The 19,221-nt window shown below is 43.7% G+C and overlaps 1 protein-coding gene across 2 annotated transcripts; it reads right to left on the bottom strand.

Moving 5' to 3' along the window:
- Positions 1-1,978: 1,978 nt before the first annotated feature.
- Positions 1,979-18,788, bottom strand: hars (histidyl-tRNA synthetase). 2 transcript variants are annotated; one of them, XM_078261012.1, is made up of 14 exons: positions 18,620-18,711; positions 16,111-16,476; positions 14,602-14,691; positions 12,101-12,220; positions 9,606-9,701; positions 9,044-9,169; positions 8,817-8,924; positions 8,620-8,718; positions 7,506-7,599; positions 5,000-5,127; positions 4,631-4,903; positions 4,334-4,450; positions 3,780-3,926; positions 1,979-2,540 (listed from the first exon to the last, which is right to left on the bottom strand). In XM_078261012.1, the coding sequence occupies exons 2-14, from the start codon at positions 16,213-16,215 to the stop codon at positions 2,481-2,483; spliced, it is 1,563 nt and encodes a 520-aa protein (XP_078117138.1). In that variant the 5' UTR covers positions 16,216-16,476; positions 18,620-18,711; the 3' UTR covers positions 1,979-2,480. The 2 variants fall into 2 exon arrangements, with proteins under 2 accessions (XP_078117138.1, XP_078117139.1); XM_078261013.1 differs by lacking the exon at positions 16,111-16,476 and having other exon boundaries at positions 18,620-18,788.
- Between the last annotated feature and the right edge of the window lie 433 nt (positions 18,789-19,221).

Below are 19,221 nucleotides of genomic sequence, written 5' to 3' on the forward strand. Positions count from 1 at the left end.
GCCATCACCGGAAAAGTGCTTCTAATATCCTTCACTGGTCTCCGTCCAGAGCAACGGGATCTGTTGGTCCAGTTTATATACGGTCTATGGTCTGAACGGCTCGTGTGAAAACAGACGTGGCGTCTCATTTATAAACGTGGCATACGCACAAAACGGGGCTGAAAATGTGCGTACGCCACTTCCCACGCAAAGGTTGTGATTTATAAAAAATAAACTTGACGGGAGAATGTGCGGTCCTCCACGCAAACTCTGACCCATGCGTACGCACATTTTGGAGACAATGGGAATTGGCGACGCAGATGGTGAGGTGGTGAACTGACGTCAGACTGAAATGTGGGAATAAAGATTACTCTTAGTATTTTCAAGTATTAATGCCTCACGCACATTTCTTCACTCCATATCATCCACGTTACCATGAAGATTAAATCCAGCAGTCTTATTTGCGCTTGTACTGAGTGATAATTGTTCCATAAACACCTCCAACTCAAATCTTAATTAAAAATGTGTTTTTAATGTTTGATCAGCGCTGTCTCGCCGTCACGTTGTCCGCTACGGAGCGCAGGAGATGACCCGACTGCATGGAATACAGGATAGTATCAAATACCCTACCATTAGATAACGGCAGAACAGTGTAAATAACTAAATATGTCTTTAATACTGCGCATATATCATCAAATGTCAAAGTATGGAAATACAGTCGTTAAGCTCTCGCGCAATTGTTACCCTTAATGTCCTCGTTATCAGTCCGAACTTAAATACCGTTTGTGACAAAACCTGCATGAAGAAAAGTGTGTTTGCCTATTAGACTTTCTTTCGTTTTCAAATTGTGTCTCGGGGTGGGGGATACCACCAGTTGATGCTGTGTTGGTAAGGTGTTAACAATCACAAATTGTTGTAAACATATATAAATACTGCGGTAAACCCGTGCATGATGGCACTGCTGGCCCTGCAGGAGGACTAACCCCCAATGGAAGAATCAGGAGAGAAAGAGACTTCAGGGACCATGACGATGACTGGCTAATATGGCGATTTAGATTCCCTAAAGCTGAGCTCTTGGATCCATGTACTGAATTGGGTCCAGTAGAGAGGGCAACGCGCCGGAACCGTGCCATCCCGGTCCATCGCCACTCAGGGGGCAACCGGCTGTTTCCAGAGGGAAATGTCAGACAGCTAAGTGTTTTTTTTTTTTTTTTTAAATAAATATTACATATAATCTTCAACTTTATCATTAAGGCTTGTTTGGATATAATATATAGTTCTGTTAAATCTTATATACAGTACGTCTGGTATATCGAAGCTGTCCCTGAGTGCCGTAATGCCTGCCGTCTTGGACGTATTATTAATACATGTAGTTATAGATCAGGTTTCCCTACACTGTGCGAGAACAGGCCAAAATTATAATTCAATTTGCAGCAATTCCTGAACGTCTGAGAAGTTTTTAGCTTTTTCTCCGCCAGTCATGATTCGGTGTAACAACCGCCAGTGTCATTCATACACTGATCAGCATTCATGAGGTGCCTTGCGTTGACTATTTATGGTTAAAAATGGGTGCGTACAGGGCGGGATAAGAGGCTGATCCCCGTACGCACACTTGTAGGTAATCTCTGATTTATAAAGGGAACATTGCTTACAGGTGTGCGTACACACGGTTTTATAAATCTGACTTTTTTTTCGGCGTACGCCATTTTGGGCTTTTGGGCGTACGTACACTTATAGTAAGGATCCTACGCACAGTTTTATAAATGAGCCCCCCTGGGGCGCATCTTTAGCGGAGCGGAGAGCCGCTTCGCACATGCTTCAGGGCAAGGCGCAGCTGGAATATCAAACATTGACTTGAATGGCCGTGATTGCTCACGGGGGGGGGAGGGGGGGGCCGCAGCACCTCAGGAACGCAGACGCACCTGCTGGGGAAAAAAGGGGTGACAGCCTTTTCACTATAACTACGCACGCACACACTTCTATCAGTCAACACAGCAGCTGTTTGTAGTATTGAGCAGAATGATGAATGCTTTTTATTTCAGACACTTGACAGTACAGCCATGTTTGATAAAGGTAGAAATGAGTTGAAGCTATACGTTGCACTGCAGTAAATCATGAGACGGGTTCAGGTAGGACAGCGGCCGGCCTTGGTCCTGGACAGATAATGTGTTTCTGAAAACCGATTCAGCTCATTAATGTGATGAAGACCAAACTGATCTCCAGCAGCTTTTATGGAGGAGAAGAAACTTTGACTTCTTGGGCTCGAACAGATAACATCAATGATTTGTTTTTTTTTCCCTCAGAGCACGCTATTAAACAACGGTAACACACAATCCAAAACATATCACATTCCGTGTTGGCTGCAACTTTGAGTCTAGGTGGTGTTCTCCAGTCACACCTCCAGTTAGCGGCATTGCTTTTGGCGTGCTGTGTTGCAGTGTGTGACGTGACTTGTCGTTGTGCAGAGCGTCTGTGTTTGAAGTGATCGGGTTGGCGGTTGGCTAGGCCTCGGAGGTCCTCTTCCTGATCTCAGCTATAAGATCTGCTCTGGAAATATCAACCTGAGGAGAGGAAACAGGATGGGGGAGGTTAGTCCTGCAACCAGCTTCTAACCACCGTAAACTCAAACGCTGTGTCAGTCCGACACTGGTTTATTTAGGCAGAAAGAGTGTGTCCAGATCTGTATCGAGGCTGGCTGGGAGGGTGATAATGATGAATGATCCTCTATCATGCTATATTCACGTCGTTTAGTGCATGTCATCCTATATTGGGATATGGACATAATAACAACAGCACATTTGGGAGATAGATAATACTCCACCAGTTTACTCTTCTTACCATCATGTTCTGTTTACCTTTCACTGTGATGTTTTAGTTTCTTCCTTATATGACGTAAACTCAGCACACTTGTAGAAGACGGCTAAAGTTCTGTGCTTTAAATCAGGAATTTGTTGAGTCTGTGTCTGTCTGTGTATTTATTAGGGCTGTCAAAATAAAAAAATAACGCAGATTAATCCATTCCATATTGACGTTTGATCTGGAGCCGTTCTAGCCACCATTGGACTGTAAAATGGAGGGAGACGAGAATGTTCTGCCTGGATCATTGATTGGAACATTTACTTGTAAAAATCTTCTTCCTGCCAACCCTGGCTACCGAAATCTGGTGCCACTGATATGTCTGCGCTTCTCTCTGATGCTCTGAAACAGATGATACAGGCAACACAAACCCCGCTGCACGTGACGCTAGTTAACACTATACTCGACAGCAGCTAACGTTAGCCTACCGCTAGCTAGTTAACACTATACTCGACAGCAGCTAACGTTAGCCTACCGCTAGCTAGTAGCTGGATTAAACACGGTTAACATGCTGACAGCTAACGCTAAACGGTGTAAAGTTTGACTGTGTTTTACTGTAGAGGATTCAACACCGGGATGTAACGGAGAAACAGACGGTGCGTTCAATGAAACTGGTAAACTACAGCCTCGTGGTGCATTTGAAGTTATTGTAAATGTCCTTTTCCCATCTGGTGGTTGTTTTTGTCATTCAACAGCAATTTACTAGTGAAATAAGTTATTGTTATACATTATTATTAAATCATTCATTTTTGACCATATGGCCTTAGCAATAAACAAGCCGTTCTTTAATGTCACCAACTGTTGTTTAGTACCCTTTTTTTTTCTTCCTTTTCTTACTTTCTTAAAAAGTATCGGTTCAGGCACCGTTAATTATGTATGCGATTAATTTTGATTAATTAATCACTGTGTGTGTGTGTGTGTGTGTGTGTGTGTGTCCATGGCACCTCCTCTCTGGTGGCCACGACGCGGAGTTTGACCACTCCATCTTTCAGCTCCTGTTCTCCCAGGATGGCCACCAGCGGGATCCCCGACTCCTCGCAGTGCTGCAGCTGACTCAGCAGTTTGGGGTTCTTCTTATACATCACCTCCGCCTGGAAACAAACACGCACAGCATTCAATCCAAAACAACGAAAAAAACACATCCAAACCAAATTCTGTGTGAATTTGATGAAAAAAAAAAAAAAAAATAGAAATATGGCAGTCACAAAAGATCCTGTACCTCCCTTAAAGCGTGACTTATGCCTCTGCGTTAAATCGACGCCGTGGCTACATACGTAGGTACGTGGAGATACCGATCCTACGTCGTAGCCCGACGTCACCTCTCAAAAAATGTAAGTACACGTCACAGCAACGTGTGTCGCTCAGGCGTTGCATTTTCATAATAGAAAACAAAAAAAGGCGAGTAGAGTCGAGCAGGTACCATGTAATGGAAAAACGCCATATGACTCTAGAGTCCACACACACACACACACACACACACACACACACCTACACCTACCTTAATGCCAGCGTCCCAGAGCTCCGTGATGAGTCGGAGTTTCTCCTCCAGCAGGTTCTTCTGAGCCGACGCCACCATCACCTGAACCTCCGTGGTCCGGACCTTCTCTGCTGACACCTGAACAACACACACACACTGTTACAGTCTGCACACACACACTATTACAGTCTGCACACACTAAACAACACACAGTTACAGTCTGCACCCACACACACTGAACAACACACACAGTCTACGGGCACGCACGCACGCACGCACACACACACACACACACACACAATTACAGTCTACACACACCTCAGCCTTGTGCTCCATGATGGAGAAGATCCTCTCGATGCCGATGCTGACACCGACACACGGCACTTTCCTGCCTTTGGGATCAAACATGCCCACCAGGCCGTCGTAGCGCCCGCCGCCCGCCACGCTGCCCACGCTGACACTCTCCTCTGCAGGCGCCCCGTTCTGGGCCTCAGCGGGCGCCGGGGCCGCCCCGGCCTGAGTCAGCACCGCCTCGTAAATGATTCCTGTGTAGTAGTCCAGACCGCGGGCCAGACTCAGGTCAAACACCACCTGCAGGGGAGAGGGACAAGGTGTGAACTAACAAAAAGAAAAGAATAAAAGTGCCGAAAAACAAACATTCGGATGACTGAAGTAAAACAGCAGTACCTTGTCTGTGACCTGGAAGAGCTGCAGGTAGCTGAAGAGCAGCTTGATGTCCGACAGGCCGGCGCACGCCTGCTTACTCTGAGACATCCGGTGGTCCTGCAGGAGGCGCTCCGCCAAGTCCATTCCACCTGCAATACCAACAGCTGTTTCACAAGCAGCGCACACTGAGCCACAGGAGCGCACACAGGCTGCAGAGTAGAGCCCTGCGCGGGACCGCTTTCTTAATCCCGCTCCTGCTCGCTCCCCGTGGATTTCTGACCATTACCGCCCGCTCCCGCCACATGGTGTGTTGGGTCCCGCCCGCACGGCGAACATTAGATTGACCATTGATTTTGTGTCGTCTCCCCTCCTGCGGGGAAACTAGTTATTTTACTGTGTAGTAATAAATAAGCCTACCTGTTGGCCAGAAGTAGCGAAATGATGTTCTAGTGCGTTAGTACGTTCACGCAAGTGCAATAGTTGGTTATTCTAGTGAAGTGAGGGCAAAGTGACATTCATTTATTTCTTTCACTTATTTTAGGACGTGTTGTTGGGTTTGTTTTTCTTCACTTCGCTGTCTTTTAACGCAATCTAACAGATTTCGTGTTAAAAGTCCCTGTCGATTGGATCCCTCAGTGCCCCGGGAAAGAAGTGAGAGGGAGGGAGTAGAGGAGTGTTAATGAAGCGTTTGGCTGGTGTTTAACTGGATGCATCGCGTGCCGATTTGCGTTGATTTTCTAATGAAACCAAGCGAGGCGACCCTAATGGTCGGTTACAGCGCTGATCAGGAGCAGCGCTCCTAAATCCCGCGACCCGCTGTCTATTTTTTGGAGCGCCCGCTCCCAGCCGCAGCCCCCGTTAAAACGCCCGCTCCCACGAGATTTTGTGCAGTCCTCTACAGCAGAGCTCTGTGACAAAGCTGCCTATTATTTATTGATTTATTGTTTGGAATTTAAAATATCCCAAAAATTGTGTACTGTCATATTGGACTCCTCAGAAGAGATATGACTCTGAAGTCATTCCCACTCCCTACTGCACGTTCTATCAACCTGAACAAACTGGAACTTTCCTGCACATGGTCTGGGAGTGTGAACAGGTGCATGAGTTCTGGAATAAAACAACATCAATAATATCTGATGTGATAGGATGTCGTATTCCTGCTGACCCGATTGTTTTGTTACTTAATGACGACTCTAAATTACACCTGCTCGGGAGACAGAGGAAGATTTGGCCAGCCGGCTCAACTTTCCCCGAGAACGCAGAGGGTGGTGGGTGGGAGAGGGTTTTTGTTCTTGTTCAATTGTGTTTTTCTGTTCTGTATGTTTAAAATATAAAAAGGCAATAAAAAATGTATCTTAAAAAAAAAAAAAAAAAAAATAGTGTACAATGTAGGGCTTAAACTAACGATTAATTTTCATTGCCGATTGTTTCCTGGATGAATGGATTAGTGGGTTGGTCTCTAAAATGTCAGAAAATGGTGAAAAATGTGGAGCAGTGTTTGCCAAAGCCCAAGATGACGTCCTCAAATGTCTTGTTTTGTCCACAACTCAGAGATATTCAGTTTACTGTCACAGAGGAGAGAAGAAACTAGAAAATACTCACATTTAACAAGCTGACATCACACAAGTTTGACTTTTTGTTCAGAAAAAAAATGACTCAAACCAATTAATCGATTCATCAAAGTATGTTTTGTTGTTGACAACTAATAGATTCATCTTTGCAGCTTCGGCCGCAGGTTTGACTCCAACCTGTGGCCGAAGCTGCATGTCATTCCCCCTTGCATGTCTTCAGCTGTCCTATCTCATAAAAGGCCTGAAATGTCCAAAGAATAACCTTAAAATGAAAAGATCCTGTTACGCTGCAGCTCTAGAACAATGGCATTCACAATTTCCAACTGTTTTGCCCCTAAACCAAACCAGACCAGAGATCTTCAACAGGTGGTTCGGGACCCTTAAGGGGGCCTTAGAGTTACTGCAGTGGGGCCACCAAATTATTGTTAATCTTTTTCAAAAATGTAATTGTCTTAACATGAATCCAGCATATTATTAGCAAATATAATGCAACCTATTTGTGAAAAAAACAACCACTGACGATAGGCTTACTGGCCTGTAGGTAAGGTAGTCACCAAGGTAGCCATCCACAGATACAGTTCATCCCATAGACTGTAAATATTAATATTATACTGTTCCACATATATGTGTAACATTAAAAGATGATTTATAAAATCATGCCAACAATTATTTTAATAGCTTAGTAATGTATGCACTAAAAAGGTATGTATGAAGGCTTTAGGCCACCCACACGTTATTGTAGGCCCAGTTTATACAATATATGTAGTAGGGGGTCCCTGCTAAGTCTCTGTTAAGGGGTCCTTGGCTTAAAAAAAAACATTGAAGACCCCTGCTCTAGAAGACTAACAAAACCAGCAACAGATCCCATTGGAGGAGCTTGGACCAGCTGCCAGCTGATTGGACAGCCTTTCTGAGGACAGATGTCTCATCTTGTGTGAGTTTGGGGGACGTCTCACCCTGCAAACTGACGTACTCTCCGATCCGGTCGGCAGCCTCCTCTGATAGGCCCTTCTCATTCACCATCTCCTTCTTCACGTCCTCCCAGGGCATCTTGGGGAGGGGGGGGAAGACACAAGGACACGACTCAAAGACAGATACTAGGGATGGAACGTATACTCAACTCATGATTCACGATACGATTCTTGACTTGAACAGAATTCAATGACTGAAAAATATTCCTTTATTTACATAAACTGTCCAAAACAGCAGATGTGTCCTCTTATCAAAAGTGCAACCGAACAGTATTTTCGGACATGCAACAGCTGTTGTATGTCCCGCTGTTGGAATCCTCAACAGTGAAAAACAGCCACACTTTACACCGTTTAACTGTCAGCATTTTAACCGTGTTTAAGCCAGCTAACGTTACTAGCTATCTGGTACCTGCTGTATACACACTTAAATCAATCGATTTTTAACTGATCCACAATGCATCGTGACATTCCTACCAGACACTGATCGATAACAGAGAGAAGAGAAAAGAACGGAGGCATGTGGAAGGCGTTCTCATCAGTCTCACAATGCCAGACCTTCCTCCACAGTGCTGCGGAGGAAGGTCTGGCTAGTCCACACAGCATTCCTGGACGGGAGAAAAACGTGCTCTGGTGTATTGGCATTTCTATAAACCAATCACAATCGTCTTGGGCGGTGCTAAGCGCCGGATGGAGCCACTTTGCCTCTGCCAAATGGGCTCTGGAAGGAACTTGTTTTGGTGGAACGTGTACGTTCAAAAGTTGTTTTAGTCGTGCAACAGAAAACTCAGACTGGACAGATAGTCTAGCTAGCTGTCTGGATTTACCCTGCAGAGATCTGAGGAGCAGTTAACAAAAAGGAGGGACATCCGGCGGAATTTCAGGCGGCACCTGAACAATCCCGAAAATGAAACGTCGTTGATATAGACTACATCAGACTGAGTGTCTGAGGCCTTCTTTCAGAACAACAGCTGACTTTGTAGAGCACTGCCTACGAGTCTTAACGTATCACGTTTAACCCTTCTGTAAATGAACAGGGGTTCCTAACGGGAATCAGGTTTGCAGAATTAAAAAACAATAAAAGCTCAGTGCATGCACTCACCTTGTCCAGTTTATCCACTGTTGAACAGATGGAGCGGAACTTGTCGTCCGGGACGCCGCACACAGCAAACATCCCGTCGAGGATGCGTCTGTCGTTGACCTGGACATGGAGGACGTGGTCACAGAGATCACACTGCTGATCAAAGTCCGACCGTTTCAGTTATTGAGATGAAATCGCGCTGGACAAATGTGACAAACCTTGATACGGAAGTCTCCGAGGTCCAGCTCACTGAGGATTTCATGGACAATCTTCAGACACTCAGCATCTGGAATCATGCCGTCGTACTGCCCTGCGATGTCAAAATCCTGAAACACACACACAGACACAAATTAAACCCGGTCCGTTTCCAAAAGATCTAACCGTTCAGCCAGACAGTGGCTCTGTGTCCCTGGCAGGAGTGAAAATGTATCGGAGGAAGTCTCACACATTGGTAGAACTCGCGGTAGCGTCCGCGGGTCATGGCCGGGTTGTCACGGCGGTACACCTTAGCGATGTGGTAGCGCTTGATGTTGGTTATCTTGTTCATGGCCAGGTAGCGGGCAAAGGGCACCTGAGAGAGGGCAGGTCAAGGAACACACACACACACAGCTTATGATGCTTAATGTCCTTTGATTCCACAAACAAAAACTAAGATAGAAAAAATATTCATTAACAATCTTTTTTTCACCACGAAAACCAGACTAAAATGAATAAACAACCTTTCCAAATCAAAGAAGAGAGAACTATGACGAAACGTAATTCCGTATTTCTTCAATGAATAGAAACTTAAGGATGATGTCACGACAGACAAATAAAAATTACTGTTAAGAAAAGGTTGTTTTTTTTCAACAGGACAAATGTATAGATTTCTGTTAAATAAGGAAACACAGGCTCATTGCTTTCACTGCACGCAAACCGATCATGCTAGCTGTTGTGCGTATTCCCCCCCCCCCCCCCCAGGCCCACTTTGAGTCAGGAAAAAGCCCTGCTGTGTGTTGTAAGGATACAGTGAGGTCATATCTGAGGGACAGCAGCTCTCCTCCCTGGTCTTTGAGGTCGTAGATGAGCTTGGAATCTTCTCCATATTTCCCTGTCAGCGTCTCCTGCACACAACACAGAGGACACGACGTCACAGCGGGGAATGGGAGATGCTTGGCACATATGCACAGAGTAGGGCTGCACAATAAATCACTCTTTTGTTTTGTTTTTTTTAATTGTCATTGCGATATCAACTGCAGCGAATAAACACGTCGCGAAAGGCTGCGACATATTGCGAAAGACATTTGTCGAATTTTGGCAGAGTACTGAAGCAGCAGAAATGCAGAACTGAGAACACCTTAATCAGGGCTCGACAGTAACGGTTGCCATTGGCAAAAACCAAATCAAAACTTACAAAATTGGAAAATGTATTTAAAAAGAAGTATTATATTTAATATATATATATATTATAAGTAGAATATTTTCTTAGCTTAGTTGTCTCCGTAAAGTTTAAACACTACGTTTGTGCGCAACACAACATTTCAGCTGTGCGACCGCTTTCCACACACGAGCGTTTGCCGTGAAAAGATACCGGCAACGCAACTTTCTGTTCACGTTAACGCCGTGTGTTAAAATCCGGTGCTACTATGGCACCGGTGCCCGGTATCTACCGGACGGAATAGCAACGCGGATTTTGGCGCCTCATTATGGTGCCGCTTAAATGTCTGCGCTGCACCTCTGATGCTCCGAAACCCACGTTAGAGGCTACAGAAACATCGCTGCATGTCACCCTAGTAAACACTAATAACACGTTACACAGCAGGTAGCGTTAGCCTACCGTTAGCTACAGTAGTAACTAGAATAAACACGGTTAAAATGCTGACAGCTAACCGGTGTAAAAGTGAGACTGTAATCTGCCGCTAAAGCTATGAGCTAACAGACACAAACTAGCACTGGTCACTGCTGTTGTCTGAAAAACAAAACAGACGGGACAAAATGTTGCGTTTACTGGTAAACATCATGGTGCATTCAAAGTTATTGTAAAATACCCTTTTCTCATCAGTTTTTTTTCCTTTTAACAGCAATTTACTGGTGAAAGAAGTAATTACTGTTAAAAGTTAGTTATTCCATCTTCAATAATCATTTAAATTTTGTGCTGATCCGAAAATTGATCCGATCCGTGACTCAAAACTGCAATGCGATCAGTGAGTTTTGTGATCCGTTGCACCCATATTTGAGAGGGATGGGAAATTATATTGCAGGCCATTATCTCATTGTTTCATTATTAAAATATGTGGTATAGTTACACAAGAAATGAAGTGCTCCAAATATAGGCAGTTTAAAACATGGCAACCGTATTGTCAATTTCGGCAACCAAAAGCTGATGCCTGGTCGCCAAGCCAGCAGCCACTTTAAAAAGTTAGCGTTGAGCCCTGTTAATATCTGTTTAGTTATCGCAACGATTAGGGTTGGGTTCCTAGGTAGGCATCGGACCGGATTAGAACGCAAATTTCGGTTCCTCATTTCGGCTCCACTTAATGTGTCGACTGAAATATTTTCCCTCTGCCGCTATAAAAAATATACTCTGTAGTCTACCGTTAGCTAGCTACCGTAAATGTAGGCTAAATTTAAAATGCCATATTTTCCCTCTGGGCTCGCCAAAACAGATGTAAAAGCATATTACGGCTACATCTATAAAAGAGCCTCTCTTTGATGTAATTTTTCAGTTTTTCAAGAATTGGTTTAGGAATCAGAATCGGCATCGGAATTAGGGATCGACCGATTTGGATTTTTTTAGTGCCGATGCAGATTTTTTTTTCATCAGCCTTAGCCGATGACCGATACGGGCTGCCGATTTTCTTGAGCCACACTGGATTTGTTTTCAGAATCTGTTCTGCCATTTCTTTCAAAATAATAAACAAAAACACAGATCAGTGTCACTTCTGCAATCATCTTACATTCATATCACCCAAATTATGTGTGCAATGTGCATCATATGGATGGGTGCACTGCATATGGTTAACTGTGCAAGGGTAAAAGACTTTCATCAACATCTACAACACAGCCTTGATGATGCACTGCTTGCTGACATATTATAAGACAGATATAATCAAGTCATCACAAAAGGTCCTTTGTCAACACATTTAAATAATTTAAGAAAACAATAAACCTGAAAAGTAGCCATTGAAATAAAGTGCTTGATTTGTAATTTAAGACTGCCATGGTGCTGGAAGCCTGGCTAGAGGGGGAGGGGCAGTGCATGGTCTGCACGTGAACTGCAGCGTCTCCAGCAACACAGAGCTGCCTGTGGATGCCTATCTGTAAATAATGCCAGGAAAAAACTATCGGCGAACGCAGCAGTCAAAACGCAAATATCGGCCGATAAAATCGGTCTATCACTAATCGGAATTGTAAAGATCCAAACGATACCCAACCCTAACAACAATATTGCAAGTTTTCCTCATATTGAGCAGCCCTAGCACTGAGCGGTGAATGTGTTCAATTGTGTTGTGTGCAAATCTACCTTGAGTTCAAATACGGGTGTGTCGATGGTCTCTGCTCCGTGGCGTTTGAAGCAGCTGATGATGGTGTTGAAGACTCTCTCTCTGATGGCCATCTGCTTGGGGTTGTAGTCCCTCGTTCCCTGGGGGAGAGAGAGAAACATTCGCTGCCTCTCAGTCGGACCGTCAGGTGAAAGCTTTCAGAGGACTACAGTGTTTTCCCTGGGTTCATCGAAGACTTGGGTGCGCGAATTTGGCGGCGGGGTTAAAGGGTCTTTCCTCAAGAAAAAGTCAACGTTTTTCAATAATAAAATTTTTAATGCAATTTGACGTCATTTTGGACTGTTATTCACACCATACCTGTGTCTAAAACTTTGGAAAAGCTAGAGCAGATAATAAATAAATAACGCAATTTAAAATGCTTAAAGACAAAGCTTGCTAAATAAAAGTCCAACTACAATCATTAGACCTGAGAAAAAGGCTTTTAGTTAGTTTAATGCTTTTTTCAAAGTTGTTGTTTTTGCTGCATTTCACATTCATTCAGCTTAGGCTCGGTGCTGCACCCAAGACTTATAAATGGCAGGGAACACCCTGGAATATGTGAATTGTAGTGAATTAACTGGCTGAGTGAGAGTGAAAAATTAGTTTTAAGAATGTATTGTTCTGCAAAACAAATCTGTTACTTGCTGTCAGTTACTGCTTCTCATGTGTCATGTTGACTGAAGAGGAAAATGTATTTTGGAAATATCCTGATGTCCCGAGTTATGGTCATACAAGATCCACAGTGAGCTACAACAGGGACAACTCAACACTGACGTGATACATTATCTGAATAATGACATCATCAAAGCTACGTTGTGTAAGAATTTCTGCCATCTAGCGGTGAAATTTTACACGACAACCAACTGAATATTACTTTCTAGCCCTTCCCCTTCCGAGCGCGTTTTAACTCCTACGGTGGCCGAACCCGAAATTAGCTCTTAGTATCGCCATCGTTTACACGCAGCCGTTCTGGCTGTAGCCTAGTCTGTGTTACAACTGCATGACGCGAGTTGTCTGCCAGGGAAATCGCGACGTAATGCGCAACCATGCTATAGTTAGCCGGGCAACTATAAAACTTTGAATTTACACAAATAGGCTAAATTACCTGTCGAGAAGAAAGCAGGCGACTTTGACGTCCTTTTTAAAATCCTTGCTCCTCTTTCCATCTTGGAAAACCCACTCCAATATTAACTTTGGTCTTGTTGCTTTGCCTGTCGCGTTGTCGTTTTAATTCTCTTTTTTTGCTTCCTTGGCGACTCCGTCACATGTCCTCGAGAATAGGTGTGATCCTCCATCTTCAACAGACTTTCAAATCTGCCGGCAGTTGCGAGTAATCTCCCGGCTCGCATTCGTCACGGTGCCACCGAGTGTAAAAGCGTGAAAGGCGGAGGTATGTCCCTCTTTGGCTAATTTATTTTAACGATGGAGGCGCAACATGGCTGCCGCAATTCGAGCGACTCGCCCGTATGTATTCTGAATGATTCTGAATGGCAGATTCTACGCTTACGAGAATACTTTGATTAGTTGGTGGAAGTAATTACCCATGAATGAGCATATATTTGTGAAAGAACAAAGGGTTTTTTCTAAGAATCAACTCAAAAACTTACACAATGTAGGTTGAACAACCCGTATCAATGGACATTTTGATTGACTCTGCCGCTTTGTGATCGGATGGGCAGAGCTGGTCAACTTGTCAACAAACACGTTGCATTCCAGGTGCAGGGGGCCACTAGGACCTGCAAGGCCACGGTCTGGAAAGCTAGCAGGTCTGCCACGCTAGCACTAGCAGGCTAAGCTACCCAGCATGTCTACTGTCAGACGACCACCGTTATTATTATTCCCCGTTTGTGTGGTTTCATGGGTATATCTCAGTCTTAAACATTGCAGTACAGTTACTGCAGTGACTCTGTGTCGGAGCTTTGTCCTCTTCAGACATTCCTAAAACAGCCGCTGATGTCTTTTGATAGGCACTGCACACATTGGTGGGAAAGTTCAGCTGTGATAGACGGTTAGCGACTTGTATATTTACAGGATTCTTTTTATGTGATCAACCAGAAGTCATGTTTGCATGAATATTCATTGGGGCATATCACGTTTGGGAGGGAGATTGGAATCTAGAAGTCTTTATTTGGCTTGTTTCTGCATTAAAAGACATTTTAATTACATGGATGAGGTGCTGCTGAAAGAAGCACAGCGTATGGTGTGCAGCTTAACCACAAGCCCACCTCGTCCCTGCCGTCTACAGCTGTGGGACAGGCAGGTTGAGAGAGCAGAAGGCGTGACGTTAGCATATATTTTGTTATGAGTGTGTTCAAGCTGAATGGATGTCATCATCACAGTGAGAGCCAGATTCTATCTGCATTGGATTGCATCCAAGATACGGATCGTATTTTCACACCAGGTTAGCCCAACAGTAATCATTTTTTATTTCCTATTGCGAATTAAATGCATGTGTTTGAATACAGGAGCATGAGGGTCTTACCTTTGCCGTCTTGAGGACAAACTGATGTTTGCCATCGTCTCCTCCTATCTGAGCCTTCAGCTGCAGCAGTTTGGCTACCTCTTCATCAATCTGCAAGAGACACACACACACAGACACGTACACACGTCAACGAGAAACTTGAACAACTACAGATGACATGTAGTGACTAGGGATGCAGCGGTTACCCGATTTCACTATTAACCGCGCTTTAAAACGTCACAGTTAATTCATTGTAATTATTAAGGCTCTGCTACACCGAGTGTTAACTGACTGCAAGGTATGTGTAGCAATGCGTGCAGTTCTTATTAAACCTCCTTGACAATATAAACGTTACGTTTTAGTGCCCCTCTGGACTGACTTTGTTTCACAGCAAATAACGTCATCTCACATCCCGTTCACTGTTCAGGTCGCTACTTCAGGCTGCGGCCGACAGTAACGTTACACATCGCGGATAAAATTGTTCGTGAAAGTCGTTATATTGTTTTGGGGACAATGACATGGCAGGATAGCTAGTTTGTCTTGTTGTTCAACACACCGTCAAATTATTTTTACTGTTTGCCAACTGTACACAATGTTATTGACTTTGGATCTTGCTAGCATAGCGTTAGCTTTCTGGCTCGTAGCTGAGCTGACTACAAATATCTCCCGTTGCTACGGGAGGCAAGTCGTATCCAAGGTCCTTCCTATTTCCTGGAGGAGTGAACGTTTGCATTGCATAAGAACCTTATAGGATGGGAATGATTGTTCCAGGTATTAGTCCAACCATCAGGCGTAACCAGGAGTTGTTTGTAAAAACTTTAGATTTCGATTGTAAAACAAATTAAAATATAAACTAATTTTTTAAGTTTTAAAAATGTGTTATTTGGCAAGTGACCATGGTATAAGCGGGTTAATGGCCGCCGAGGTGTCCATTGTCAGGTATTAATGGACGACGGCGAGGCGTGAACCGTCCTCCGCCGAAGTTAACCCTTACTTCAAAAGGCAGCAATACATAACACATTCAAATCTAGAGTGTTTATGTGATTTCATACGTTAGCAGTGAAATGAATTAATGCATAATAATCGTGAAACCGTGATTATTTTTCAGACTATAATCGTATCAACAAAATCTATAATCGTTGCATCCCTAGTAGTGACAGGAGATTTCGCACACACACACACACACACGTTTCACTATCTTTGTGGGGACCCGTCATTGACATAATGCATTCCCTAGCCCCTTACCCTAACCTTAACCATCACAACTAAATGCCTAACCTTAACCTCACCCTAACCTAATTCTAACCCTAATCCTGAAACCAAGTCTTAACCCTCAAACAGCCCTTTAATCTTGTGGGGTCCAGCATTTTGGCCCCACAAGGCTGTGCAGACCCCACAAGTATACTGTATTCCCCGGTTTTTGGACCCCACGAATATGGTAAAACAAGCGCGCGCACACACACACACACACACACACACACACACACACACACACACACACACACACCCCTCCCCCCTCCAGAGGCCTACCTGCGCAACAGTAATCCCAGGTAGCGAATGCATAGATCGGACCCGTGTTGCAGTCCGAAAGCCCGCCAGACCAGAGCACGCACGAACACAGAACACGGTCAGCATGTTGGTCCCACAGCACGGACAAGAAGAACAATAAGTCCAGAAATCCGACCGGTTAAAAGTTCAGGAGTGCATTACGGGTACAGCAATGTCCAGTGGAGTTGTACAGGGCCAGCCACAGCAGCCAATCACAACAGCCAGTAGCAGCGGAACCAGGAAGTGAGTTGAGCAAAGATGTCCAGGAGACAGTGAGGTAGATGATGAAGGGTCATCCACCAGGGCCAGGCAGGAAGAACAGGAGAAAAGTGGTAAGCAACCCTGTCACTAGGGGGGGTGGGGGGGTGCATGACGCATCATCATCACAGGGTGGAGGGCAGGACATGAGATCACACAAGACCAAAGTCAATCAAAGACGCCAGCCCAACGCAACACACACACACACACGCACGCACGCACGCACAGTCCTGCTCTGACCCAAGTATCAAATCTGTGTTTCCAGCATTTTAAAACTCCTCACAATAAAATCCTTGCTTAAAGGGTAACTACCGTTTTTTCAACCTGATTTTCCTATGTTTTTGTGTCTAACTGACTGATAGGAACAATCTTTGACATTGGTCCAGTATTTCGTTTTGCCACTGACAGGCTCAGATTAATATTCTACGTGTCTGACAACATTATGGAAAGGATTTCTAAGGAGGTCGACTTTTCTGTTAAAGAGTAAGAACCATTTTTTTTTTTTTTTTAAACATAAAAACATCCGGGAAATTGCGTTCGCTAAACCCACCAGACTCCATATAAATAAACAGTAATTTTAGCATCGTAACATACACTTCATTCAAAGCCGACAGAAACAAAATAAAACAATGAAAAGCCGTTTTGGGTCGTCTTTCCACTTTTCCAACCATCACAACTCTAGTTTTGGTCGAAATAAACACAGTTTACAGATTTAGATGGGAAAATATGTTGGCTCTATACACGTTAAAAGTATTGCTTTTTGAAATGGAGTCTGGTGGGTTTAGCGCTAGCGACTTGTGTTTAAGATGTTTTTAAGTGTTATTGTGCATGCTGGCTCACTGGCACAGCTCACTTGAATAGAACAGAGTCACTGTTTATCTTATTAATAACACCTGTGTGCTTTTCCTACTATGATGATGTCTCCTGTGAAAAAGACTACTGAACTCTCCACTGTCACTTCCAATAACTACTGCACCATGTGTGACTGTATAGACGCGGCCCCTGGTGATGTCATGGTGGGAAAAGGCGGGTCTCAACAGTCCCTGACATAACAGCAGAGATTTCAGACCAAACAACACAAATAAAGGAGGAGACAAAGCTTACACACACACACACACATACACATACATATATATATATATATATATATATATATATATATATATATATATATATCTGTGGACTCTTCAGCTAGACATGTACACTGAGAAACAGCTGGCACTCTATCGCTCATTGCATTAAGGGCTTAAAACTTTTGTTAAGAAACGTTCATTTCCCACAATACTTCAAAACCGTCCACCTGCTGCAACATCCTCTACGTTGCATGACAGAGGAAGAGGACAATGAACATCATCCTGTAGTCCAGAACAGCTGACTGGCACATAGTCATAATCTGTGTGCTGGCTGATGATAAAGACAACATTACCCTGTCAGATAGGTGTTTCAGACCACAGACATTAACCTGGCACCTGAAGACGTCGGCTAGCGTTACATACTTTAAATTGCCACAGGCTCTTTCACATTTTTGATAGCATCTGCATGTGTTAATAAGGGAAGTTATTGCATCAGCTAACGTTATATCCTTAAACATTTAAAGTTAACGTTTGGACGCATCGGGACGCAGTCGTCTAAAACGTCCCTTTGCAAATAAAATGTACTAACGCTATATCTGGTTTTGAGCCGTTTGTTACAGCCGTATCTTTGGTGACAAGCAGTCTTTGCTACCTGACGCATGATGTGGTAGCAGGCCAAATAGCTAGTGGCCCCAGTGCGTAGAGCTAGCAGGCTGTTATACCTAGCTAAGTTACCATAACTTAGAGCTATTTTAATGTTGACTCACTTATCACTGAACACATATGCACCGTACAAACTAACGAGTTGTGTTTCCCAAATCATTGTCATCTCCCAATTAATTCGGCTTATAAATAGCAGAGGATTTCTTTTAGAATAAGTTTATATTTTATAATGGGAGTTTAATTTTAATACGTAAGCGTTAGTGGACATAATGTGTGCCGAATAAATAAGTGACTCATAATAGATCAGACAGCAGTGATTCAGCTTTGGACAACATTATGTACTAAAGGCCACACTACTTTGACGGAAAGTTAAACGAGGTTTGGTACGTTAGCTATGCAGTATGGCTAGCTAGCAACCCAGTTCTGTTAAATGCCAAATGGACATGCTGTTACCCGCATGTGAAAATCTTAACATTACCATTAAAGAGAGTACTAACCTGCTCTTTGCTCGCCTTCTCTGACTTTAACTTCCGAACGACTTCACCTTGGATTTTAATCGCCTCTTGTATCTGTGCCTTGTCTTCCATGGCTTTTCATTAATGTATTTGCGCCGTTAATCACACCGGCGGCAACCCTGTAGCTGTCACGACTGTGGTGGCCTAAAGCGGATACGGAAACACGTACGACATCCGGTTCATATTTTCTAAATAAAAGTTACAAATGCAATGTTTCTAGTGAACATGAAGATGTGTACAGAGCAGTGTATCCTTACCATAGACTAAAAATATGATCCTTACTAAACATTCATTGGTATTGTCAGCAAACAATTATCATTGTTTCATTTACATTTCTCAAATTTTGATATGTTCTTGTAAAATACTGGGAACTCTCACTTCGGCCACTAAAAATAATTAAAATTAGACTAATTTAATACAGAAAAATCTTACAACCTATGTTACACTTAGGGTTAGGGTTACAGGCTGGGAACCTCCGCTCTAAGATACTGCAGGAGCAGCAAAAGCCTGGTACCTTGAGCAATGAAAAACTGCCAAACAAAGAAACTGCCAAAACAAAATTGTAAAGTATCTTTAGGCAGTGT

This window comes from Sander vitreus, chromosome 10, assembly GCF_031162955.1.
Source record: "Sander vitreus isolate 19-12246 chromosome 10, sanVit1, whole genome shotgun sequence".
Taxonomy (NCBI): Eukaryota; Metazoa; Chordata; class Actinopteri; order Perciformes; family Percidae; genus Sander; species Sander vitreus.